This window comes from Leptodactylus fuscus, chromosome 7 (genome assembly GCF_031893055.1).
Source record: "Leptodactylus fuscus isolate aLepFus1 chromosome 7, aLepFus1.hap2, whole genome shotgun sequence".
In the NCBI taxonomy this organism is placed as follows: Eukaryota; Metazoa; Chordata; class Amphibia; order Anura; family Leptodactylidae; genus Leptodactylus; species Leptodactylus fuscus.
This window is the reverse complement of record NC_134271.1, coordinates 13,216,068-13,243,125: the sequence shown is the minus strand read 5'-3', so window position 1 is coordinate 13,243,125 and position 27,058 is coordinate 13,216,068. Positions and strand designations below refer to the sequence as shown.

Genomic DNA, 27,058 nt, shown 5'->3' with positions numbered 1-27,058 from the left:
TGGGTGCAAAATAGTGGGAATAAGAGGGTGCAAAACTACGGGGATAAGAGGATGCATACTCTAAATAAGTGGGTGCAAAATAGTGGGGGATATGAGGGTGAAAACTAAGGGGACAAGAAGGTGCAGAGTATAAATAATTGGTGCAGAGCAGAAATAAGAGAGTGTAAAACAAAAGGGGTAAAAAGATGCAGAGTATAAATAAGAGGTGCAAAACGATGGGGATAAGAGGGTGCAAAATCTTAAAAGGGTGCAAAACAGAGGGTATAAGAAGGTACAGAGTATAAATAAGAGGGTGAAAATCCTAGGGGGAAAAGAGAGTGCAAAAGAATAATATGGGGGTGCAAAACAGAGTACAAGGTGAGGAGCATAAGGGCAAAAACAGAGAGCATAAGAGTGTGCAAGACAGTTATTAAAGGAGTGCAGAGTATGTCCATAATCGGACCAGACAAAAGTGCGCGGCAGGATACAGTGAAAACAGGACTGCCGAAAATATGCAGAGAGGATTGTAGGGCACTGTGGATGGGGCAGGGCAGAGCACAAAGAACCAGAGGAGCAGAGAGCACAATAGATGGATGGACACATAACACTACAGTATGTCCCCTCACTACTAATGGGGTCCGGCACTGTACCTCTTCTGCTGCGCTCTCCACCCCAGGGGAAGTGTGGTTCTGTAGGCATGTATTTCTTACAATGGGCTCGCTCCCACGCGCCGGTTCCAGGTCCGCCTCTCCAGGGAATAACACTGTAAGGGGTAAGAAGAGAACTAGGTTTAGAAATGAAAATAGAAGGGGCCTATAACACTGCTCATCCTGAGCTTCCTGGTGTAGAGGTATAAATCTGCTAAAGGGCAATTCAATCCACACCATCAGTTTTCATCTCTAGCCAGATACCAGGGGGCAGCTATAGCCATAAAAATTCTCCACCAGGGCAACTACAGTAAGTGCCAGGCAGATAATAAGAGCGCGGCTGACTCAAAAAATTGTCAGGGACTATTTTTGAAGTCAAGTTAAGAAACATAAACATGTTTGTAATTCTCCTCGGTCGCGGCCACAAGAGCGGAGCAATCAGCCCGTGTTTACTGGGGGACGTGTCAGGTAGAGAACATCTCAGCTCTAAATTTAGCCCTGTGTGACAGTAAATGAAAGCGTCTAATCTGGAGGCTTCATCCTGCCGGGTAATGTTTAATCAAGCAGCTACTTCACAAGCGAAAAGTCTGACAGCAAAAATCAGGAGGGGCGGACGACAGGAGAAAGAAGACGACTCCAAGACACAGGCTCTCCGGATAGTCTAATTGTAGTTAACCATATCCAGATATCTGGGTTCATGTGGTCATCTCAATTTCACAAATGACCTGTAGTCACTCACTGCAGGACTGGGGGTTTCTCTACTGTGCAGAACCTCAAGAGGATTCTCTACTGTGCAGGACCGCAAGGAGATTCTCTACTTTGGAGGACCTTGAAGGCCTCCTCTACACTATCAGACCTCATGAAATTCCTCTCCGCTGCAAGAGTTCTATGCTGCAGGACCACAAAGGGCTCCTCTACATAAATGTCCTGTAGCAACTCATTGCAAGACCTGGGGTTCCTTTACACTGCAGGACCTCCAGGGGCTCCTCAACTGTGCAGAACCTCATGAAGCTCCTCTGCAATGCAATATCTCAAAAGGTTCCTCTACTTTGCAGGACCTTCAGATGCTACTCAACTCCACAGGACCTCGAGATGTTCCTCTACGCTGCAGGACCATAAGATGTTCCTGTACTCTACAGGACCTCGACATGCTACTCTACTCTGCAGGACCTCGAAGGACTCCTCTAATCTGCAGAACCTCAAGGGCACCTCTACTCTGCAGAACCTCAAAGGGATCCTCCACTCTGTAGGACCTCGAGGGGCTCCTCTACTCTGCAGGACCTCGCGATGCTCCTCTACTCTGCAGGACCTCGAGATGTTGCTCTACTCTGCAGGACCTTGAGGGGCTCCTCTACTCTGCAGGATCTCAAGGGGCTCCTTAACTGCGCAGGACCTCATGGAGCTCCTCTATAATGCAATATCTCAAGAGGTTCCTCTACTTTGCCAGACCTTGAGATGTTCTTCTATTCTGCAGAACCTCGAGATGCTCTTCTACTCTGCAAGACCTCGAGATGCTCCTCTACTCTGCAAGACCTCGAGATGCACCTATACTCTGTAGGACCTCAAGATGCTCCTCCACTCTGCAGGACCTCATGGATCTCCTCTACTGTGCAGGATGACAAAGGATTGTCCTATCTGGTCATTCATCTTCCTAAATGGCAAACAATGGAAGACCAGACAAGGTGGTTGCTCCTTATCTGAGTATCAGGAGTGTATTGATATGAGAATCTCTAGAATGTCCATATGTCTACAAAGCACAGAGACCCATTATGGATTAACTTTTTCAGAAATTGGAAAACCATTTTCGGCTAGGGCTATAGGAACCTTGAATTCTGAGAGTATTTGGACATCCAAAGATCACAGCATTACGACTAATATAAATGAACCAGGGCTCCTAACATCTCCTAATCCAAGAGCCTAGATGGTGAGCAATTCACCGCAACATCCATCCTGCTTATCCTAATGCAACAATGCGGCTCCTCTTAAAATCTCTCAAGAAGAGGCATGCCTAGATCTCTCACCAAGAAATACACTACCCAAAAGTAGCCTCTGAGAACCTTTATATAGGGCAGCGCTTATATAGAGGAGCACTTTTAAGCCCTCTTGTAGTCATACTAAAATCATTTATATATCTGCCTGAGATATAACTACAGGTAGGGTCGGACATTTTTGAACATGTGCGGTATTTTTCTAGTCTATGACCGTAGCTTGTGATCAGCAGTCACTCTCAGTACAATCATGGACTGTACCGGGGATAGTTATTCTTCATCTACTGGGCAGGGAGAGAATATGCAAAAATTTCAAAAAGTAAATGAAGTCCTCGGAGTCTTCCCGACCATCACGAAAGGCAAAGACCGAGCGGCTTAATCACCATGATAGAAGATAAAATGCTCTAAAACTAGTTAAAACACCGACTGGCTCTGGCCTTCCCCAAGGATTCCAGCGCCGCGGCTCCTTAGGGCTGTCACAGTACCTGCCAGGAGCTAACTAACAAGGGACAGGCGCCAGGTAGCGGGCACATTCCTGCCAATTAAACATTTTTTGCAAATACCAAGTAAATTAATTGGCGTTTGTTCATTATACAGTCCAATTACGATGAACCAAATAACTGCAGATCCACGTCGCGCCCCCGCCTGCCTCTGCTGCGAGCCCCCTCAGACTTTGTGAATATTTGATCCCAGCACACGCAGCGCTCCCTCGTCTATACTGACCTGAATATTTTCAGTTTTCCTATAGGTCTCCATGCATTTTTTTTCAGAAGCGGCTGCTGCGCAAGAAACAGGGCAGTAGTTGGGGGGTCTACGTAAAGCGATTCTACCCACGAGGTTGGCTGTTGGCGCTGGAGCGGCATAGGCCCATGATGATCCTAATTAAGCTGCTAATTACATTCTCGGTGGAGGTGATTAATGAGCAACAGGAGAGCTTCGCAGGCTGCCAATGGCGGCAATGAGACAGAGATAATTGAGGAAGTATTGACGTCTGGTGCGAGACACGGTCTGCAAATTATTTTACAAGTTCCCCCCGTTCAAAAGCCACTTTTAAGACAGAGTAAATCTGGAACGGAGCGAAGAAACCTGTGGTGATCTAGTCGGTGTGAACAGGATCCATTAGCTATCCTGTGTGGTGTAGTATATAGAGGATCTGTCCTGTGTGGTGTAGTATATAGAGGATCTGTCCTGTGTGGTGTAGTATATAGAGGATCTGTCCTGTGTGGTGTAGTATATAGAGGATCTGTCCTCTCTCCTGTGTGGTCTAGTATATACAGTGTTGGCCAAAAGTATTGGCACCCCTGCAATTCTGTCAGATAATACTCATGTTCTTCTAGAAAATGATTGCAATCACAAATTCTTTGGTATTTTCTTCATTTAATTTGTCTTCAATGGAAAACCACAAAAAGAATTGTCAAAAAGCCAAATTGGATATAATTCCACAGCAAACATAAAAAAGGGGGTGGACAAAAGTATTGGCACTGTTTAAAAATCATGTGATGCTTCTCTAAATTTGTGTAATTAACAGCACCTGTTACTTACCTGAAGCACCTAACAGGTGGTGGCAATAACTAAATCACACTTGCAGCCAGTTGAAATGGATTAAAGTTGACTCAACCTCTGTCCTATGTAGATTGTGAGAACTATATGGGACAGTGACTGACAATATCTGTAAAGCGCTGCGGAATATGATGGCGCTATATAAGTAAGCATAATAAATAATAATAATAATACATTTTCTGGAAGACAACGAGTGTTATCTGACAGAATTGCAGGGGTGCCGATACTTTTGGCCAACACTATAGAGGATCTGTCCTCTATCCTGTGTGGTGTAGTATATAGAGGACCTGTCATCTCTCTCTCTCAGGTGTAGTTGATCATTCCTGGTCCTATACTGAGATATCCTAAGTTCAGCTTATTTTTAAGGGTCCCAGAATTGCCTACAGTGGAGAACCCCATTACAGAACGACAGAATGATCCGCTGGTGTCAGAGTGAACAACAGTCCCTATGTCACATCCAAATATTTATACCACCAGGTCGCCGCTTGTCACACCGCACAATAAAAGCTTTCCCTGGTATTGACCACACTATTTATAAAGACGTAACAAGCGAGAATAAGAACGTACAAACACTTGGACTTGTCTCCTCATTGTCCGAGTCTGTGTCGATATCTGAAGAATTGAAATAATTGTCAACCTGAGGAAAAGAAGAAAAAAAACAAGATGAGAGCACAAAGACGTGTATTATACGAGGAAAATAGCCATGAAGACCATCTCTGAGCTCACAACAAACTCATCTCACCCTAAATACCTATAGGTAGAGTCGAGGGACACAGGACCAGATGGGTGCAACTGGGGAACCTCCTTAAAGGGAACCTATCAGGGGTCTTGGGTCAATCACAGGGTGAGGGAAGACGAAAGGAAACCACTCTTTGGGCCATATCTTCTGAAGCCTCGCACAACCTATTGGACTCTTAGAGAACCAATTGGCCACTTTATAGGGTTTGTCTCTCACCCATAACACACCACCTACCCTGTCGATGGGGTCTGAACATTGGGGTCCCACCACATCTGGGATCGAACCCCCACTGAAATCAATAGGGGACATAAGGCACTTGGGTGACACTCGGAGTCCCCATGAAATTAAGTCCCTCAAAAAATTGGCAGATAGGTAAGAGTGGAGACATTTATAGGTGCTCAACTACAAATCCGATTTTGCCAACTGCCCCTAACCCAGACTTCTCACCTGTACTCGACCAGAATGGGTAAGGCTGTGATAGCTACCCACGGTACGTCCTTCACCGATGGTCAACTGCAAAAAATGAGAGGTGACCGAGTACTGAGGACACTTTGTGATTTAGTGAGACACAGCACCCTACATAGGATTGTGGATGGACCTGGTACTGCAGGTGAGATATAGTGCCTGAGTACAGAATTCATTCTACATTCCAGGTAAGATCTGATACTGCATGGCCCAAACTAAACCCCCACATAAAATGAGAGAGGTTAGGGTCAACTGAAGCCAGCGGGTTCTCGAAAACATGCAAACATACTGTTTGGGACAACAAGAGCGTCAGCGGTTCGGGGCCGCCCTTTCGTCTCTGAGTGACAGGGCCAGGCAGTGTTAACGAATTCTCACCTAGTGCCCGCGCATTCACTCTAACTGCGCATGCGCCGATGATCAAGGCGACGGTGCAAGCACAAAAACTCAGGGCCAGGTTAGATTTTGTTTACACCGCCTGCCCCTGTCCATTAGAGAAAGGAGGGAGGGACAGAGAGTGGACCTGGGCAGTGGGAGGCGTAGCTTTTTGGAGCAACAAGCTGGTGACGCCATTTGTATAGTTAGAAAAACAGCTATATCTCAGGAATGGAGGCACAGATCGAGATGGGGAGAAGACCACTGGCTTCATGTGACCCTGACCAATCTATCAATGGATAGATCTGGTGGGAGAATCCCTTTAAGCAGTACAAGAAAGGGGTGTGAGATAATGGATCAGCCTAGTACCTCCTCGGGGCCATCCTGCTGATCGGCAACATCTGTTGTATCTTGTGCTCCTTGTGCGGTCGGTCTCTTCGATAGTTGCGAGCCATCAAGCATGACTTCGGGATGTTGCCTATCGGCTCCTGATAAGTAAATATGGTGATGAGCTGCCACATATTCATGATGTTTGACGTGGATAAGGATAAGGTCAGATATGGGAAAACCAAAGTTACAGTTATGTATATCATTAGCCACCGAGAGTCTTGGAGACATTGGTGAACAGTAAATGTAGCAACCAATGCCAGGTAGCTGCTGCCAAGTAAAAAAGAACATAGGATGCATCAAAACAGACAAATGATGTGGGCTGTGGAGTCGGTACCAATTTTGGTTAAAGTCAGAGTCCAGGCCAGATTTGGGTTAAGTTAGAAAAAAAAATGGCTGACTCAGCTATTTAAATGAAGGAGTTGGAGTTGGTGGTTTGGCGTACAGACTCCACCTCCCTGCAAATTGCATAGCTACCCCTTTATATAAGACACTAGGGTCCTTGGTCAGGTTGGGGTGGGCGATTATGACCTATATCAAAATTGCAATTAATTGGGCATTTTACCTCTTTTGCGTATAATGGCGATTGTTTAGGCCACGCCCTTTTTAAAGCCACTCCCTTTTTTAAGTATAAGTTGGGCGAACCTCTTTCAGACCGAACACATCCGAACTGGAACGGCTATTACTATTTTCTGGGTTCTCATAAGTGAAGGCCCATGAGAGGTGAGTAAGCATAAAAACTCAGTGTTACTCACCTCTCCTGGGCTCTGGTGCTGGTCTTTCGTCCTCTTCAGGTCAGGGACTGCTATGACCTGTGATTGGGCCTCCGCTAGTTATACTGTGGGGTCTGAAGAGACCCCCGAATATATCAGCCAATCCAGATCGGACACTTTAGGTCTGATCGCTCAAGAACGGTATAATATCCGAACCAAAATCACGAGTTATCGGGATTGATGGCCAGTTTTGGTTATTTTTCGATTAATTTTGCGACCTTCAAATATGACGAGGCGACAGCTATCGCCTATGGATTTTTGATTCCTTCTCCATCACTGCAGGATAACAGGTGGACCTTGAGAGAAGTCTCAGGTTCTAAGACTCACGAGGGTCTCGATGACCTTTACTTTCCCATAATAAGATCTAAACAATATCCCGCCAACCCCTCCGGCACGGCCCAGAAGCTCATTTCTAGACATAAGATAACACTTGCTGACTACCATGCCTCCAGTGACTTCACGTGGCGACCATCTGAATCGAGGCATATTTTTACCTTTCTTCGACATGTATCTTGAAGTGCTTGATCAAACGTCCTCTGGAATTAAACACTAGGGGGCATGACGGCACGATAAAAAAAAAAAATCAACGTTGCAATTCACGCGCTCCAAGACCCCTACTTTCCGTCTCTGTCCTCCCGCTGCTTGTTACCTTCTGCTAAGCCCCTCATAAAAGTTTCATCTTTGCTTAAGCTCCTTCCATCAAGACAAAGAGACATCTGTTCCGAGATGGCCCTTCACAGCCGGATAACGTATCAGGTATGAAAATAATATTCCTCTGAAGATCGGGGGGAAGAAAATCCTGCGGTCTTCAAATTTAGCTCTTCACATCAAACAATAAAAGGGAATCTTTCATTCAAATGAGGTGTGTACGGTCCCCAGTGGAGAAGACAATTCCGAGCTTATTGCTGAGATCCTCGAGACTCAAGCCAACATCAAGGACTAATCACCGGCCGGGCATGTACGAGCGCCCGTCATGTTCCTTGACACTTTTATTTTGCAGGGTGCCCTTCTCACCTATCTTTCATGCGGATCCTAATCTTGTTACCGGTGCACAAAGGCGGATAAAATACCTTTTTGGTAATCTCTCTATGGGGCTTTACAGAAGGGGGAAAAAGAATGAGGAACCCAAGAGCGAGGCTCCTTCTGAGCTCCTCGGTGAAACAAAAGATTTGTTAAGGATCTTACAATGGCCAGTTTTAGTCGACACTGAAAGGAAATCTTTTATTTTTTTTTTTATCAAAATATTTATATATTTCTTTTTTTCTTACCCAACATGAGGCCCTTGTAGGAAAAAAAAAAATCTTCTCTTCAAAAACACAAAGAAGGTAAAATTTCATTTGCTGTACCTGCTGTGAATTAAGACAGCCACGGGGGTTTTTTTGTTTCGAGAGGCTTCTAAATGTGGAATGTATACAGCGGGCCGAAAGGAAAGGTGAAGTTTTAACTCTCTCGGGGTTGGAGGATGAGGTTGGGTTCCTATCTGGCTTCAAGTCTCTGTTTTTGGATCATGGAAGGTATCAATGTGGTATGGGTAACAGTTTGCGCATTGGTTGCCGTTCCTGGACCAACCGCGGCTTGACTAAGTCCAAAGTCTTGAATTTTTGTGATCTGTAATGGTGGGAACTCCAGCCCAACTCCAAGTCTATGGTCCCATACTCAAGAAATGCTAAGTATGGGATGGTACAGCCGTGGTCAGACAAAAATAAAATCAGGGCGTAATAGATCACTATGGGTTTGGTTCGGCCAAGTCGTGGCTGGTCTAGGAAACGTTTCCTCCACATGGACCCCAGTAGTTGTTCCCCAATATGTCCTACTGATTTGGTCCTTTTTGGTCTCTATATACCAGATCTATCACATGATGGACACCAATGGCACCAGGTTCCCCTCATGAATGAAAAAATTGAACAATTTTTTGGCTTCTTGGAAGAACCTGTGACACAGGAACCACCAACATAGATGTGAACCTAAACGGAAAGGAGTCTAGTGTCAACGTCCATGGAAATTTTTTTAGGTCTTGTATCTTGGGGAAGAATGGGCAATTTTTCTATGAAATAACTGGAATTTTTCGAAACCTTGAAAGTCAAGAAAGGAAAATCCAAGGGTTGGAAGAGTCAGGACGTGGTGATGAATATTTTATCAATGGGGTTTAAGTAGAGTAAGGTCCTTCATCACAGACTGTGTGGGGCTGGGGCTCCTTGAACCCATTTAAAGGGATCCTATCACACAGACAAAATTTTTTCTAGGTACCACGTAGGAATAGCCTTAAGAAAGGCTATTCTTCTCCTACCTTTCGTCGTCTTCTCCGTGCAATCCCGCTTTTTCTCGGTATGCAAATTAGCTCTCTTGCAGCACTGGGGGCGGGCCCCAGCGCTCAAACACTTGCACAGTATTGTAAGCGGCCATTTTCTCATGGCCTGTGGGCATGCGCAGTCTGCTCTGCCCAAGGCCCGAGGCCTAGAAGTTACAAGCCACCGCCGGAAGAAGAGGCTGAAGAAGACGCTGCTGATGAAAATGGAGGCAGTGCTGGAGAGAGTTCTCTCGCAGCATTGGGGACGCTCCCAGTGCTGTTTGAGCGCTGGGGCCCGCCCCCAGTGCTGCGAGAGAGCTAATTCGCATACCGAGAAAAAACGGGATTGTAGGCGAACAGCGGCGCGGAGAAGATGACGAAAGGTAGGAGAAGAATGGCCATAGTGCCGTCTCATTGAGGTCAATGGGAGAGTTTTCTAAGTTAGGACCCACAAGACTTTAGTGACACCACTGGGCGTTATCTTCTATTGTGATTTTTTCTGAGATTTGCCTTCTGCAAAGAGTCAACTCATTGAGGTATATAGGAGTGTTTTCTAGACATGCTGTGTCGAGAGGAGGGAGGAGATAAGATGTGACATCATCTATGGTAAGTAGTGACGTAATGATGGGTCAGTGATGTTATTTATAGAGGTGTTAACTTCCATTGTAATCCTGTACGTGTTGTAAATGAGGTGATTGCTGCAAAAAGAAAAATCCCCTCTCTTGGGTACAGCTGAAAGCGTTGAACATATGGCTGTAGGATCAGGACCATATAGACATATAGGTCAGCAGAGGAGCTGTATACGCAAAACGGTACAATTTTTTAATTTTTTTAATTTTTTTTACAAGTTCAGGAATTGAAGCCTTTTTATTTCTCGCATCTCCTTCAAGTAAAACCTGGTTAATGATTTTTTTTTTATCACGCCATTTTACCGATGGCAGACAAAAGGGAATTTTTTCCTCACCTCTACGAAAAAAGAAAGGGATTAATGTATTCTTAATGAGACGATCCTGCATTATTTATAGGACGTCACCATGATATTATTATCAAATTGGACATCTCGCGTCTCCGGAGACTTTGTCAAGATCCCTCTTAACAGAAGTAAGCCGAGCTAAACTAAACCGCCACTGTGAAAAAAATTCTTGTTTCAGAAGATTAAATGACTGTGGATTTTGGATTTCTGAAACGTACAAAAAGATTTTTCTATCGCTGCAATAAATTTTTGTTCGGGGTTACCAAGGGGTCATTTAAAGGGATATTCTGGTTAGAATAAGTTAAGGGATAACTTGCTGGTAAGTGGGGGTCTTGGTGCTGGGACCATCACGATCCCATTAATGGGGGTCCCTAGTACCCCCATATGCGTTGAGCGGCTGGGCCTCCATGCGCAGGCAATTCATTCACTGCATCACCGTTCGTGGAGCGGGACCCCCATTCTTGTGATCGATGGTGGTCCCAATGGTCGTACACTCACTGGTCAGCAAGTTGTCCCTATAACTTTCGCTAACCAGAACACCCCTTTAAGGGTGCATTCACACGGAGTAACGTGCTGCGTGACCTGGCACGTATACGCCGTGTGAGATTTTGAGCGCCGTATACGCTCCCATTGATTTCAATGGGAGCCTGGATCGTATACGCCACGTTATTTTGCGGCCGTAATTTTGAAATCAATGGGAGAGTATACGGCGCTCAAAATCTCACATGGCGTATACGTGCCAGGTCACGTGGCACGTTACTCCGTGTGAACTCCCCCTAAGGGTTATATCTGATGCTACATGCCATGTGATTTCCATCACATGCTGCCCTGTGACAACTGGAGTAATCAGGGCCGTAGAGTCGGAGTCAGGACCAACATTGGGTGGAGTCGAAGTTGGAAAAAAGTTACCGACTGACTCCGGGTTCAAATTAAAATAACAAAAATTTTTTTTTTCTTTCCATGTAGATTGTGAGCCCTATATAGGGATCATTCTTTTGTAGAATGGGAGGAAATCCAGGCAAACACGGGGAGAACATACAAACTCCTTGCAGATGTTGTTCCTAGCGGGATTCGAACTCAGGACTCCAGCGCTGCAAGGCTGCAGTGCTAACCACGCCCCTATGGCGTCACCTCTTCTTTGTCAGGAGTGGCGACAAATGGGCAAAGGGGCTTTTGTGTATTAAATAATTGATTGCAAATTTTAGGTGTATTTTTGAAAAAAAAAAAAAAATGCAAAAATATTACATCCAAAAATTTTTTAGTGTTACAATGGGGGTTTTTTTGTTTCTTTTCTGCGAATTTTTTGCATTTGGAATTTATTTTGATGCCCTCGGCGCAATGCAGATGATGTTTTTACGCTGTATTTGGGGTATGGCAGGTTTTCCAGTTATTTTATGCCCGGTTAACAGAACAATAACAACATTAAGATAGAAGGAGCAGATGTTGCCAAGTGGGCTGTGAACTAAAAACAACCTTAAATATTCACGGGGGACTCCGTGTGCTCAGACCGTAAAAACCACAACTTTCCACACAGCGGCCCCTCGCTCGGCACATTTCAGGAATCAAGCTTAGAAAACAATGGGCGTTGCTTATTATACACAAGTATTCACACGGCGCTGTATACAACCATTATACCCTAATAATAAGGCTTTGTGGGCCCCAAAAAATGCACAAAGCAAATTACACGTAAATAATGTAAAGAGGGCTCATCATCTTTAAGTTATCTCACTGCAACAATTCCGCTTAATGTTTCAACAAATTTGCATAAATCAATAGTACATGTGACTATAAGAAACTTTGTAATATGTCGTATCAGAGAAAAATGCTTCTTTCTCCACTTATCTGGCTATTTTTCTGCTCCCCTCGACTCATAGAGGTATCAGAGTACATAGAAGTCTATAGAGAGGGAAAGGGAGAGAACTGGTACAATCAAAGGCTGCTGGGGCTAATAGAAAGTGTCTATCTCACCCCAAGCGCTTTATTCACATTAGTACTTCTCTACATGTCCTAAATCAGGGGTAGGGAACGTACGGCTCTCCAGCTGTTGCAAAACTACAACTCCCAGCATGCATACTTGCTCTGCCGTTCTTGGAACTCCCATGGAAGTGAATGGAGCACGATGGGAGTTGTAGTTTCACAGCAGCTGGAGGGCCGAAGGTTCCCTATCCCTGTCCTAAATGGTATGGCAGATTCTAAGTGGCAGGGAAGAGAAACCGGCACAGAGAGATGCTACAGGAACTAACAAAAAGTTTTTAACTCACCCCAAGTACTTTATTCGCACCAATAAAGGTCAGTACTTATCTACATACATATACTATATTGTGATGCAGATTCTCAGCGATAGATAAAAGGCCATTAGAGAAAATGGAAAGTTGCTACATCACTCCAAGTGCTTGATTCTCTTCAGTATAGATTTGTACTGTTCTGCATGTCTTATATGCTCATGCAGATACTGAGTGAAATCGACACAGGCTACAGGAGCTAGAACAAAGTTTCTAACTAACTCCAAGTGCTTTATTCACTTCAATGCAGGCCAGTACTTCTACTACATGTGCTCTTGGATCCTTGCAGCTTGCAGAAGGGAGAACTATTCAGAGGTGGGTTCTGCATCTACCGTACACTAATACCTTGGACACTTTGCGCTGGAGTTTATTTCTACAATGTATGAATGGGACTCGACTGCTAAACTGCTGCCTACTCATCTCATATGTTCTTGGCCTAAAGGTTCTCCTTCTTATTTTTCCATTTTCTTTTCAAAAACAGCGCCACACTTGTCCACAGGCTATGTCTGGTATTGCAAAATTTCAATACATGAAGCTAAGCTGTTACACATGGCAAAGCTACTATCCTTAGTACAATGCCCTGGCTACTATATGATCATACCTTGCGGAAGGCAGGTGAAGGTTGACAGGAATTCCTCGTAAGTCTGTTCTGGGATACTGATGAAGCGACTCAAAACGTTCTTCGCCATTTCTTCATCTTCTGCCACAGGGGGCGTACCGTCGGAGCTTGGCATGATGGGAACTCCAGCCTGCGGGGCCATATACACAGGGTGAAGCCATAAACCAGTTCTGGACCATTTTCAATTAATTTTATGAATGGAACCATGCCGGTTGCCATCCAGAGACTGAAAAACGCAGCCTGACCACATCTTGCTATCACAGCTGGGGGTTTGTTACAATGTGTTACTGTAGCAATTCTGTATGCTCACATGTAGCAGATATCCTGCGGACATTCTATCCGGATATGTGACCGCACAAATTTGCAGAAAGAGATTGTAACAATCTCATCCACACGTTTCTGAAAAATAACTCAGGAAGGAAACAGACCTGCGAGTCGGATGTTAAATCTGAATTTTCTCTGTGGATTTTAACCCCTTTCAGTGTGAATCTGCACCAAAATCTATCACAGTACCCGTAAGTAACACGTGCAAATATTACAGTAAATTTAAAATTTGCTGTAAAATCTGCAAAATTATTTTTTCCAGTATGCCTGGACGTATCCCAAGTCTCTCCCTTGTCTTGACAGTTTGCTACAATGTATCAGTGCAGGCAAAATGGAGATTGGAGAATGGATTCCAGGAGATTGCCAAAATTGATTATATTGTGACAAGCCCATTAGGAGAGAAGAATTAGGTTTGGGCAGCATATCCTGTGGAATAGTGGGAATGCTTATCCTGCAGAATAGTGGGCATGCTTATCCTGTGGAATAGTGAGCAACCTTATCCTGTGGAATAGTGGGCATGCTTATCCTGTGGAATAGTGGGAATGCTTATCCTGCAGAATAGTGGGCATGCTTATCCTGTGGAATAGTGAGCAACCTTATCCTGTGGAATAGTGGGCATGCTTATCCTGTGAAATAGTAGGCATGCTTATCCTTTGAAATAGTAGGCATGCTTATCCTGTGAAATAGTGGGCAAGCTTATCTTGTGGAATAGTAGGCACACTTATCCTGTGGAATAGTGAGCACGCCTATCCTGCGGAAAAGTGGGCATGCTTATCCTTTGGAATAGTTGGCACACTTATCCTTTGGAACAGGTGGCACACTTATCCTGCGGAATAGTGGGCATGCTTATCCTGTGGAATAGTGGGCAAGCTTATCCTGTGGAATAGTGGGCAAGCTTATCCTGTGGAATAGTGGGCATGCTTATCCTGAAGAATAGTGGGCATGCTTATCCTGCAGAATAGTAGGCATGCTTGTCCTGTGGAAAAGGATTAGTCTATCACTACCATAATATCCCTTTACCCTTGGACAAAAAATTGTTTTGTTTTTTAATACCAAAAAAGTGGCACAAAATAATTTTTTTCCCATCCTCTACACTTTAAGGCTGAAGCCCCATGTGACGTTAACGCCTCGATTTGGCAGCGGCAGAAACTCCGCCCCAAAACGCGTTTCCACCTCGTTTTTTTCCCAGAGCACTGTTTCGCTGCGACTTGTTAGTGGGGCCTTTGCCTAAATCTTTGCATTACTGATTGACAATATTCTAGGATGGCAAATTCCATCAGGGGTCCGCGACACTCTGCCAGGGAATATGACCGAACCCCTCACGCAACATGATCTGCATCCTCGGGACATATACGGTAAATAAAAATTTACTTGGCAGGGGTGCCCGAAGATTTTTTTTTCTAGGTGTGCCCCGAGTCAGAAAAGTTTAGGAGACCCAGCTCTAGGGGCTGAGCAGTCTCCAATATTAGCAGCCTCCGTGACGTGACAGCACAACGAACTGAAAAAGTCAAAACCACAAAAATTGTAATAAAAATTATATTGCAAATCTTTTACTTTTGCTGATCCAGCGAGTCCCAGAATTCTAGGAAGCCCGACAAACAATCCTTAAAAAAATAACAGGAAATCATCACTCGACGCTCGTGCAGGGTCCCGGGGGGCTCAGGCTGTACTAACCGCATCAACTTGGTGGTTTATATGCAAATTGTGGTATTTTACGGGAGGAAATATTTACTTTTTGTTTTACAGGCTTCAGAATCCGGCGGTTTATGGTCTGGCGACACATGTACAGGAAGCAGGCGGGCAAGGGTTAAAGAAAATTACTAGAGAGACGAGCGTTACGTTTTAATAGACATCAAGATTTTGGAGTTTCAAAAAAAAAATTAAAAATTTTTGATTTTATTGATTTGTTTTTTTTAAAAAAATTCTAAAGTGAATTGATAATTAAGAAAATCAGAACAGGAGGAGTCGGAATCAGTTTTGGAGAAAAATTACCAACTCCAACCCCCCAGAGTTCCCCCTTTCTCCTGATCGGTCAGACCCCCACTGATCACTGTAGGTGCACACCTGCGTTGGGGTTCCAAAAAATAGGAACCCATAGACTATAATGGGGTCCACCAGTTTTCCACCAAAAAAATACGGAGGGAGAAGTCCTGCTTGCAAAAGTGCTCCACATTTCTCAAGCGGAACGGGGGACGGAGTCCCCAAACAGTCATCAAACACAAGTGGGAACCTAGCCAAAGAAACTGCACCAAAATTGCATGCAGTTTTGATTGCACCCCAACTGCACCCGTAGGGTCCATTCGCACGGAGGAAAATGGTGAGGAATTTGGTGTGGAGTTTCAGTGCTGAAAAAAAAGCCTCCATTGACTTCAATGCTAGCAGAAAACGGAACCCATTGAAGGCAATGGGAATCTTTTTTTCAGCACCGATTCTTATGCGAGTATTGGGTCAGAATTAGCACCACTTTACTCTGTGTGAATGGACCCTTATGGAATTTGAAGCTGATTTTTTCCCACTTGAGGGTCCATTCACACAGAGTTTTTTGGCGCTGATTTTGGCGCTAGCGGACAAAGGAACCCATTGAAGTCAATGGGAGTCTTTTTTCCCACGTGGATTCTGACACAAATTCAGCGTCAAAATCAGAGCCAAAAAACTCCATGTGATTGGACCCTGACCGTGGTATTTTTCCGCCTCACATTTACGGAATCCGCCTGAAGCTTGAGCATGGCGATTATTTTTTTCCGCTTGCTGAAAAAAAAAATCAGGAAAAATTGAGCTTCTGCCTCACACTGAAATCAATGGAGACTGGTTTCAGGCGGAATTTGGAGCTGATTTTGAGGCGGAATCCGCGTCAACTTCAGTTGACACACCTTGACGAGAGTCAGTTTTAAAGGGATGCAGACCACCAGGTACAACATGGTGTACGTCCCGGCCCCTGGTTCTCCTCCCCATCCTTTTGATTTGAGGTGTGACTTGAAGCATCTGCGCCCCAAAATCTGTAGGACCAGGTTTGTAATACTGGCGTTTCATCATGAGGCGGAGGGACAGTGAGGGGTCCTTTTCTTTATATGACAGAGGACTCTATGTAGATGTGACAAAATCCTAAGATTACCAACAGATCTTTCGGAAAGCGAGGATTAATGATAGAAAATAAATTAAATCAAATGAAATTTAAAAAAAAATCTTAAAATTGAAATGTAAGCAGATTAAAAAAATTTAAAAAAATTTATAAATTTTTGCACGTAAATTTATTGTTTTTGTTGTTTTTCTGGCTTTGTGTTTTTGTGCTCTCACCGTGACAGATGCTGGGTGAAGAATGGGTTAAGAGTGTAAAGTCTGGGTAAAGCGGTCACAGACGGTTACCCACATCACCCTGGGGTGATGGGCACATCTGCGGAGTGTGACTTTACACAAGCAGCTCCTGGTAGGTTTAGTTCAGTGCTGGAAGAGGATACAGAGGGGCGCCCGGTATCTGGTGAGTTATATATACGTCGTATACAGTATTTTAGAGCTTAGATCGCCCCTCTAAACCCGGGTGACTACTTGGAGGGCAAGTCAGTGGGGCCACATAATGCCACGCTCATGTGGGTCACCCGACCATGCCTTTACTTGGACCCTTAGCTGACTTTTGGGGGTGCAACCAGCCTCGTCCCGGTGCCCTGAAGCTGCAGGATGGGATGTATGGAGTATAACAGGGCTGATGTGTCATTCAGGACTTTAAAAAAGTCATGGGAGTTGTAACGGCAGCCATATTGGCTGTCACCCAGCTTTCCCAAATGCAGAAAAATACATGGACGGAACAGGATTTTATGTTAGATGGTAGAAACGACCTACAAGAGAGTTGACACCCGGTTTTCCCAGTAATCCCAGGTAACGGCAGCCATTTTGATTTGCACCCAGCTTTTCCGGAAGAGATACGCTGTTGCATGTAAAGCCTCAGTTTTGCACGCAACATTTGCTATAGTCCTGCGCCACTTCTGGGGTGTAAAAAAAGGTGCAAAACGGAGGTTTAAATGGTAACATTTGATGTAAGTGGCGTTTTTACGCCATTTTCCTGAAAGGCGGCGGGGCGCGGTCGGGGTCACTAAGCAGTGAGATTTATTATGATTCACATCAGATTTCTGACGTACGTAATTCCGAAAATCTACGCCAGCAAGAAGCCAGTCAGAGACTATGGAGACCATTGTGGAAACCACCAGTCGCGATAAATTGCCCCAATTTGGGCCAGATATAGTGGTAGCCGTGTCACGTGTCCTCAACCATAATATTAAAATTGTCTCTGTCGCCCATCACAACCCAGATTTCATTTTTCCAAAGCTGGGCCTTGAATGGTTGCAATGGGCGACAAAGTCGGGCCTAGTGGTCTGTGCGGTTATTTAGCTTCTAGACACCAACACAAATATTTCTACTCACTAACAGCGAGCGGGGATAGGAACCGAAACGCAAAATACTTCAGAAAGCCGACGGTCCGCCGCTCAGACTGATACCGAGGGGAAAGACAGGAATCCAGGCCGCGTAGCGTCCTCCTGATCTTGCCGCGTAGCGTCCTTCTAGATTTTCCATTATTTCTGGGAATTTCCTTCACTACAGCAATAAACTAGGACCAATAAATTATTCATCGGATACGATTTCACATAAAACACAAACACGGCGGCCGTTTACCGGTGTCTACTCTGCGCCCTCGGATATATAAAGCAAAAAGGCGATAAGCGAGGTATACGTGAGGTAGCCGCCATTGTGCTTCGCTGTAGGCTCCGTATATAGAAGCAATTTTGGGTCAATGACTATGATATGACGGGTTTTATTAGGAAGGTAGCGAGTGGCGACTAAAAAGACGGAAGCCATAAGCTACGTGAAGGGGTTAATGCACATGATACTAAGCCAAACATGTCTATTAGCACAATGCAAGACTGTAAGGTAGTGCTGAGTTTGTCAGGTGTAGTAGTGCCAAGGTTGTCGGATGTAGCAGAGCCGAGGTTGTCGGGTGTAGCAGAGCCGAGGTTGTCGGGTGTAGCAGAGCCGAGGTTGTCGGGTGTAGCAGAGCCGAGGTTGTCGGGTGTAGCAGACCTGAGGTTGTCGGGTGTAGCAGAGCCGAGGTTGTCAGGTGTAGCAGAGCCGAGGTTGTCGGGTGTAGCAGTGCCAAGGTTGTCGGATGTAGCAGAGCCGAGGTTGTCAGGTGTAGTAGTGCCAAGGTTGTCGGATGTAGCAGAGCCGAGGTTGTCAGGTGTAGTAGTGCCAAGGTTGTCGGATGTAGCAGAGCCGAGGTTGTCGGGTGTAGCAGAGCCGAGGTTGTCGGGTGTAGCAGAGCCGAGGTTGTCGGGTGTAGCAGAGCCGAGGTTGTCGGGTGTAGCAGACCTGAGGTTGTCGGGTGTAGCAGAGCCGAGGTTGTCGGGTGTAGCAGAGCCGAGGTTGTCGGGTGTAGCAGTGCCGAGGTTGTCGGGTGTAGCAGACCTGAGGTTGTCAGATGTAGCAGAGCCGAGGTTGTCGGGTGTAGCAGAGCCGAGGTTGTCGGGTGTAGCAGAGCCGAGGTTGTCGGGTGTAGCAGACCTGAGGTTGTTGGGTGTAGCAGACCTGAGGTTGTTGGGTGTAGCAGTGCCGAGGTTGTCAGATGTAGCAGTGCCGAGGTTGTCGGGTGTAGCAGAGCCGAGGTTGTCGGGTGTAGCAGAGCCGAGGTTGTCGGGTGTAGCAGAGCCGAGGTTGTCGGGTGTAGCAGTGCCGAGGTTGTCGGGTGTAGCAGTGCCGAGGTTGTCGGGTGTAGCAGACCTGAGGTTGTTGGGTGTAGCAGACCTGAGGTTGTTGGGTGTAGCAGTGCCGAGGTTGTCAGATGTAGCAGTGCCGAGGTTGTCGGGTGTAGCAGAGCCGAGGTTGTCGGGTGTAGCAGAGCCGAGGTTGTCGGGTGTAGCAGAGCCGAGGTTGTCGGGTGTAGCAGTGCCGAGGTTGTCGGGTGTAGCAGTGCCGAGGTTGTCGGGTGTAGCAGTGCCGAGGTTGTCGGGTGTAGCAGGGCCGAGGTTGTCGGGTGTAGCAGAGCCGAGGTTGTCGGGTGTAGCAGAGCCGAGGTTGTCGGGTGTAGCAGAGCCGAGGTTGTCGGGTGTAGCAGTGCCGAGGTTGTCGGGTGTAGCAGGGCCGAGGTTGTCGGGTGTAGCAGAGCCGAGGTTGTCGGGTGTAGCAGAGCCGAGGTTGTCGGGTGTAGCAGAGCCGAGGTTGTCGGGTGTAGCAGAGCCGAGGTTGTCGGGTGTAGCAGAGCCGAGGTTGTCGGGTGTAGCAGTACCGAGGTTGTCGGGTGTAGCAGGGCCGAGGTTGTCGGGTGTAGCAGAGCCGAGGTTGTCGGGTGTAGTAGTGCCGAGGATATCGGATGTAGCAGTGCCAAGTTTGTCAGGTGTAGCAGACCTGAGGTTGTCGGGTGTAGCAGAGCCGAGGTTGTCGGGTGTAGCAGTGCCGAGGTTGTCGGGTGTAGCAGACCTGAGGTTGTCGGGTGTAGCAGAGCCGAGGTTGTCGGGTGTAGCAGTGCCGAGGTTGTCGGGTGTAGCAGAGCCGAGGTTGTCGGGTGTAGCAGTGCCGAGGTTGTCGGGTGTAGCAGAGCCGAGGTTGTCGGGTGTAGCAGTGCCGAGGTTGTCGGGTGTAGTAGTATCAACTTGGTCAGTGTAAGCAACGCATTGGGGGGACATGTACTAAACAAGTCTTTGTTTTCCATAGTAACCTGTGTTTGGTTGCTAAAGACCATTTTATAGATCTTTCCCATTGTCATTATGGGGTGTTGTCTGTTTATTAATTATTATTATTATACCTGCGACAGTATCTTAAAGGGACAGTCTCTTCAGTAGTATCCCTTTCAGAAAGGAGCTATGAGCTCCTGCCATCCCAGGCATATAGCCATGACGGCCATATAACGCACGGACAGCTGAAGAACCAGCAAAGGAAGGGTGTAGTACTGTGACCCCTTCACTGCGGGGCAGCTATGTCGGGAACTGCAGCATAATGAATAGGACTGGTTGCAGTTTTATACATAGTCCATTATCTTGGGGGCACCACTGTGCAGGGAAACCTTAGAATGGGATCCTAGAGATACGCCATATAATGGGAATATTCCTTTAAAGGGGCTCTATCAGCAAAATAATGCTGATAGAGCCCTACATATGCGTGAATAGCCTTTAAAATTCATGCACCGTAAATCTTATATTAAACTACCCCCCCCCCCACCCCGTTTTAAAATAATACCCTAAAAAAGAATGTGATCTACTTACGCATCGTGCACGCTGGGCGGGCATTCAGGGTGCACCGTCTTCTTCATCCACGCCTCCTCTTCCTCCAATGTCCTCGGGTCCCGTCTTCCTCCGGCGCTCGTGAACTGACATTGATTAAAAAAAACATGGCCTGGGTGTCTGCGCAGTAGCATATGGCTTCTACTACGGCTACTGCGCATGCGTCCAGGCCATTTTTTTTTTTTATATCAGTGTCAGTTCACGAGCGCCGGAGGAAGACGGGACCCGAGGACATCGGAGGAAGAGGAGGCGTGGATGAAGAAGACGGTGCACCCTGAATGCCCGCCCAGCGTGCACGATGCGTAAGTAGAGCACATTCTTTTTTAGGGTATTATTTTAAAACAGGGGGGTAGTTTAATATAATATTTATGGTGCCCGAATAGCCTTTTTAAAGGCTATTCACGCATATGTCGGGCTCTATCAGCATGATTTTGCTGATAGAGCCCCTTTAACTGTAAACCATACCCAAGTAATAAAGCCAGGCCGGGAAAAATTGCAGCATTTTACAGTATCTGCAAAGTGGATGGGATTCATGCAAATCCCATGGCCACTTTGCGTTTCAAACTGAAGCACGGACACGTCACGATTTCCAACACCAGCGCGGTTTCCGCAACGTGGAGCCTCAGCCTTAAAGTCACGGCCGCGCACACGAGGTTGCAATACGACGCTATTCACCAACATTCGTGCAACCCTCCTGGCACCATCCTTACAATATCTGACCATTGCACTGTGGAGCAAATCTGTACAAAGAATCCCGGCGGTCGCAGATCTGTGTTGCGATTATTACATGAATTTTCACTGCAGGTTTTATTCTTTGCAATGCAAAACGTAAAATCTGCTGCAAATCTGCAAATAAACCAGAATATTTGGCGCATTTTGTTTTCTGCCGCATCATTTCAGCCCCATGTGAACATATCCTTATAGGTGCAATAAAGTTGCACTAGATACAATGATGGAACATATTGCAGGTAATACTGGAAGCAAGCAATGAGGCACTGCAGGTCCCAGCATGCCCTGTCAGGCTCCTTATATAACACACTGCATAGCATTATAACGTACCTGGACGTCCCAAAACACACAAGGGTATGAGACAGGAACAAGGAGGGAAGGCTGTCTATGGGAAGAAGTGGCTGATGGGAAATGTAGTTCACTGGTCCATAGGGCGCAGGCAAAAAAGGGGAAGGGAAACTACATCTCCCGGGATGCATTGCGCGCCGCGCCTGGAAGCGTATAGCGGTTACTAGGCAACGAGAGTGTTAACCCGTCCTGTGCTGAGAGCTTGCAGTCTCTGTGACATGAATAAAGCTGATCCCATAGCAGATAGTACTACAAGTCTCAGCAAGTCCCAGGCCCAATGCACATGGGTCTGAGGAAGACATAATGGATGTAATCCATGTGTAGTGTTTCTCACCGGCCTGCTACAGATTTTGTGGCTCAGTCCCGTGGCCCCCCAAATGGGTCCGTAAAAAATACAGGTGCAGGGGCGGATCCAGGGCCGGGCAATCGCCCGAGGCCCCGCGTCTAGCGGGGCCCAGCGGCGCGGCCCGGACCTAACAAAACGGTCCCGGTCAGCATGCCCCGATTTCAACTCATCGGTGTCCTACGGAGGGGGGGGAGAACGGCACAACACTGGGGCAGATGAAGGGGGAGAACGGCATGACACTGGGGCAGATGAAGGGGGAGAACGGCATGACACTGGGGCAGATGAAGGGGGAGAACGGCATGACACTGGGGCAGATGAAGGGGGAGAACGGCATGACACTGGGGCAGATGAAGGGGGAGAACGGCATGACACTGGGGCAAATGGGGGGGAACGGCATGACACTGGGGCAAATGGGGGAGAACGGCATGACACTGGGGCAAATGGGGGGGAACGGCATGACACTGGGGCAAATGGGGGGGAACGGCATGACACTGGGGCAGATGAAGGGGGGAGAACGGCATGACACTGGGGCAGATGAAGGGGGGAGAACGGCATGACACTGGGGCAGATGAAGGGGGAGAGAAGAGCATGACACTGCGGCAGATGAAGGGGGAGAACGGCATGACACTGGGGCAGATGAAGGGGGGAGAACGGCATGACACTGGGGCAGATGAAGGGGGAGAACGGCATGACACTGGGGCAGATGAAGGGGGAGAACGGCATGACACTGGGGCAAATGGGGGGGAACGGCATGACACTGGGGCAGATGAAGGGGGAGAACGGCATGACACTGGGGCAAATGGGGGGGAACGGCATGACACTGGGGCAAATGGGGGAGAACGGCATGACACTGGGGCAAATGGGGGGGAACGGCATGACACTGGGGCAAATGGGGGGGAACGGCATGACACTGGGGCAGATGAAGGGGGAGAACGGCATGACACTGGGGCAAATGGGGGGGAGAACGGCATGACACTGGGGCAGATGAAGGGGGAGAACGGCACAACACTGGGGCAGATGAAGGGGGAGAACGGCATGACACTGGGGCAGATGAAGGGGGAGAACGGCACAACACTGGGGCAGATGAAGGGGGAGAACGGCATGACACTGGGGCAGATGAAGGGGGAGAACGGCACAACACTGGGGCAGATGAAGGGGGAGAACGGCATGACACTTGGGCAAATGGGGGGGAGAACGGCATGACACTGGGGCAGATGAAGGGGGAGAACGGCACAACACTGGGGCAGATGAAGGGGGAGAACGGCATGACACTGGGGCAGATGAAGGGGGAGAACGGCACAACACTGGGGCAGATGAAGGGGGAGAACGGCATGACACTGGGGCAGATGAAGGGGGAGAACGGCATGACACTGGGGCAAATGGGGGGGAACGGCATGACACTGGGGCAGATGAAGGGGGAGAACGGCATGACACTGGGGCAAATGGGGGGGAACGGCATGACACTGGGGCAAATGGGGGAGAACGGCATGACACTGGGGCAAATGGGGGGGAACGGCATGACACTGGGGCAAATGGGGGGGAACGGCATGACACTGGGGCAGATGAAGGGGGGAGAACGGCATGACACTGGGGCAGATGAAGGGGGGAGAACGGCATGACACTGGGGCAGATGAAGGGGGAGAGAAGAGCATGACACTGCGGCAGATGAAGGGGGAGAACGGCATGACACTGGGGCAGATGAAGGGGGGAGAACGGCATGACACTGGGGCAGAGATGGAGGGGGGTACATGAAACTAGGGGCAGATGAAAGGTGTATATGAAACTGGGGGAGAGATGGAGGGGGGACATAATTTCCGGGTGAGAACGGGGGGGAGAACGGCATGACACTGGGGCAGATGAAGGGGCGGGAATGGCATGACACTGGGGCAAATGAAGGGGGGAGAGAAGAGCATGACACTGGGGCAAATGAAGGGGGGGACGGCATGACACTGGGGCAAATGAAGGGGGGGAGAACGGCATGACACTGGGGCAGATGAAGGAGGGGAGAAGAGTATGACACTGGGGCAGATGAAGGGGGAGAGAACAGTATGACGCTGGAGCAGATGACCGGAGGGAGAACGGCGTGACACTGGGGCAGATGAAGGGGGAGAATGGCATGACACTGGGGCAGATGAAGGGGGGGAGAACGGCATGACACTGGGGCAGATGAAGGGGGAGAATGGCATGACACTGGGGCAGATGAAGGGGGGGAGAACGGCACGACACTGGGGCAGATGAAGGGAGGTAGAACGGCATGACACTGGGGCAGATGAAGGGGGGAGAATGGCATGACACTGGGGCAGATGAAGGGGGGAGAATGGCATGACACTGGGGCAGAGATGGAGGGGGGGACATGAAACTAGGGGCAGAGGAAGGGTGTATATGAAACTGGGGGAGAGATGGAGTGGGGACATAATTTCCGGGTGACTGTAGGAGGATTATACTGTGTGGGAGCACATGAAAAATGAATGAGAATGGGCAGAGTCAACATAAAAGTGGGCAGAGCCAAATTTGCCGGGGCGCGCAAATTTGCCGCACAGTTTGTCCCACTTTCTACTTTTCAAAAGTTGGGAGGTATGCGTATTCTGTCCGTTATTACAGAGATCTGTACGGGTAGCACAGACACACCAATGCGGCCATGTGCATGGAGTCTTACGCTAAGTTCACTCTAACATTCAGGTTTCCTTCGTTCGGGTCCACATGGGGAGCCTGTCTGCTTAAAAAGACTCTCGCTGACCCCATAGACTATAATGGGTGCGCCAGGTGTACGTCTGGTTTTATACTTAAACCAGTGAAGAGAAAAGTCTTCCATTATAGTCAGGGAGGTCCTTTGCGCTTCGTAGGTGTCCGCCATTCATCTGTCTGTTGTTCTGGTTCTCCGAAAGCCCAGAATAGGTGTAAACGTAGCCTTATCTTTTCAATCTCTCGCCTCTCTATCAGTGCCACTACTGTGCCCTCAACACCAGTCTTCCTAAACCCCCTCCCCATACATGGCGTACACCCTCTGCCGCGCCATATACCTGGAGGGAAATATACACCATCTCGTAGCCGGCATACATTTCCCACATCACTTATACCACATTTCTGGCTAAATATTGATGAATCTGGCGTACAAGGCGTAATAAATACGCACCATAGTACCTATGTCACCTATAAAATGAAAGAGCGGTATGCAGGAGATCTGTCCATTCATGTCATGAATCACCTGGACTATGGGTAACAAATACCCCAGCGGTTATATCTTATCAGTATAGGGTGTATTTATTTCTACAGACAGTTCACAATAAGACGTGGTGTGGATCCCAATGATGTCATGATATACTCTCCAAAGCAGAAGTCCATTGCTTCGTCTATGATGTCACCATCGATTATCCACCATGTGTCTCATAAAAACTTCTTGTCTTCTACAGGTGTGATGAGCCTTCAGACGTTAGTCGCTTCCAATAATACATCTCTGATCCAGCCAGGATTCTCCTTGTTTCGATTCGGAAGACATGTCTTCTTCTTTGGGCAAAAGGGTTGGCCGAAACGTTCCTGCCCCACCGGTGTGTTTCTGGTGCATCTCAAAAACAATGAGCTAAAACTTCGTCCCACCACTTTCACCAACGAATCTTGCTATCTCCCACCGTTGAGACATCCAGCCTTGACCGGTCTGTCTGACTGGTCAGGTGGTGAAGTTGTCCAATATCTGATCCACGGAGGGAAGACGCCAAATAATGAGGTGTCTCAAAAACTCTACATCATCTCCATGGCCTCCAACATCAACAAAAAAATAACACTCTGCTGTACTGAGAAGGATCTAGTAGGTGATATTCCTGAAGCGAGGTATGGCCATTCCATCAATGTGGTCCACAGTAGAGGCAAAAAAGCTGTAGTGATATTTGGAGGAAGGTCCTATGTACCTTTAAATCAAAGGACAACCGAAAAATGGAATAGTGTTGTTGACTGTCAACCATTCGTCTACCTCATCGACCTCCAGTTTGGTTGTTCCACCATGCATGCCATCAAGGAAATTCAAGATGGAATCTCCTTTCATGTCTCCATATCTCGCAATGATACAGTTTACGTCATTGGCGGACATTCACTTGAGAGTAATATAAGGTCCCCAAACATCTACAAGATTAATGTGGATCTTCTTCTCGGAAGTCCAGCCATAACTTGTAATGTTCTCCAAAGTCATCTGTCTTTTTCAAGTTCTATCGTCACCAGTACCTGTCCCGATGAATTTTTTATTGTCGGCGGCTATGAGTCTGACAGTCAAAAGAAGATGACTAGTCACAAAGTGTTGGTACGTGAAGACCACATCGAAATTGAGGAAGCAGAGGCTACTGATTGGAAGGGGGAAATTAAGCACAGCAAGACATGGTTTGGGGCAGATATGGGTCAAGGAGCAGTACTCTTAGGGATCCCAGGAGATAGTAAGACCCAAAATTCAGACAGTAGCTTGCTCTTCTACCTACTCAGCCATGGAGAAGAGGACAGCTTGATGGCTCAGTCATGTAGTCAGGGATCTCTGGATGACCAAGAAGACTCCATGCCTCTTGAAGACTCTGAGGAGTTCATGTTCGGTGGAGATGGAATCATTTCCGATGAAGACATCTATAACGAAGAAGATGAAGAAGACGAGTCAGTAACTGGATACTGGATCACTTGCTGCGTTGACTGCAACCTGGATATTAACACATGGGTCCCGTATTATTCTACTGAACTCAACAAACCAGCCATGATCTACTGCTCCAGCGAAGGCGGACACTGGGTTCATGCCCAATGTATGGAGCTCTCCGAAAACATGTTGATCACTCTATCCGAAAATAACGTCAAGTATTTCTGCAATGTGCACATTAAACTGGAAAGGGGTCTTCCAACGCCCAAGAAGATGACCCCGGTCATGAAACCGTCGCTAAAGCGAGTAGGTCGAAAACCATCTATCAGCAGAATGTCACCAGCAAAGAAGTCTTTCCTCCGACGCTTGTTTGAGTAA

The 27,058-nt window shown here is 47.3% G+C and overlaps 2 protein-coding genes across 3 annotated transcripts in view; one reads left to right on the top strand and one right to left on the bottom strand.

The window, feature by feature from the left end:
• The window catches only part of IFTAP (intraflagellar transport associated protein), a 25,005-nt gene extending 3,195 nt beyond the window's left edge, over positions 1-21,810 (bottom strand). Inside the window, exons 1-6 of one of the 2 annotated variants that reach the window (XM_075281074.1) lie at positions 21,714-21,810; positions 13,054-13,201; positions 6,120-6,238; positions 5,361-5,426; positions 4,742-4,811; positions 630-742 (exon numbers count right to left, since the gene is read on the bottom strand). In XM_075281074.1, coding sequence (XP_075137175.1) covers positions 630-742; positions 4,742-4,811; positions 5,361-5,426; positions 6,120-6,238; positions 13,054-13,186 — 501 coding nt within the window. In that variant the 5' untranslated portion in view covers positions 13,187-13,201; positions 21,714-21,810. The remainder of the gene's footprint in view (positions 1-629; positions 743-4,741; positions 4,812-5,360; positions 5,427-6,119; positions 6,239-13,053; positions 13,202-21,713) is intronic. The other variant, XM_075281075.1, reaches the window with a different exon arrangement.
• RAG2 (recombination activating 2) lies at positions 16,739-27,058 on the top strand. The gene is made up of 2 exons (XM_075281070.1): positions 16,739-16,870; positions 25,488-27,058. Exons 1-2 carry the CDS (start codon positions 16,777-16,779, stop codon positions 27,056-27,058), a joined length of 1,665 nt encoding a protein of 554 aa, XP_075137171.1. The 5' UTR covers positions 16,739-16,776.

Coding starts and splice junctions, on each gene's coding strand:
- RAG2 (XM_075281070.1), top strand. CDS start 16,777: ATGGGCACATCTGCGGAGTGTGACTTTACACAAGCAGCTCCTGGTAGG. Junction 16,871..25,487: donor AGAGGGGCGCCCGGTATCTG/GTGAGTTATATA, acceptor TGTCTTCTACAG/GTGTGATGAGCCTTCAGACG.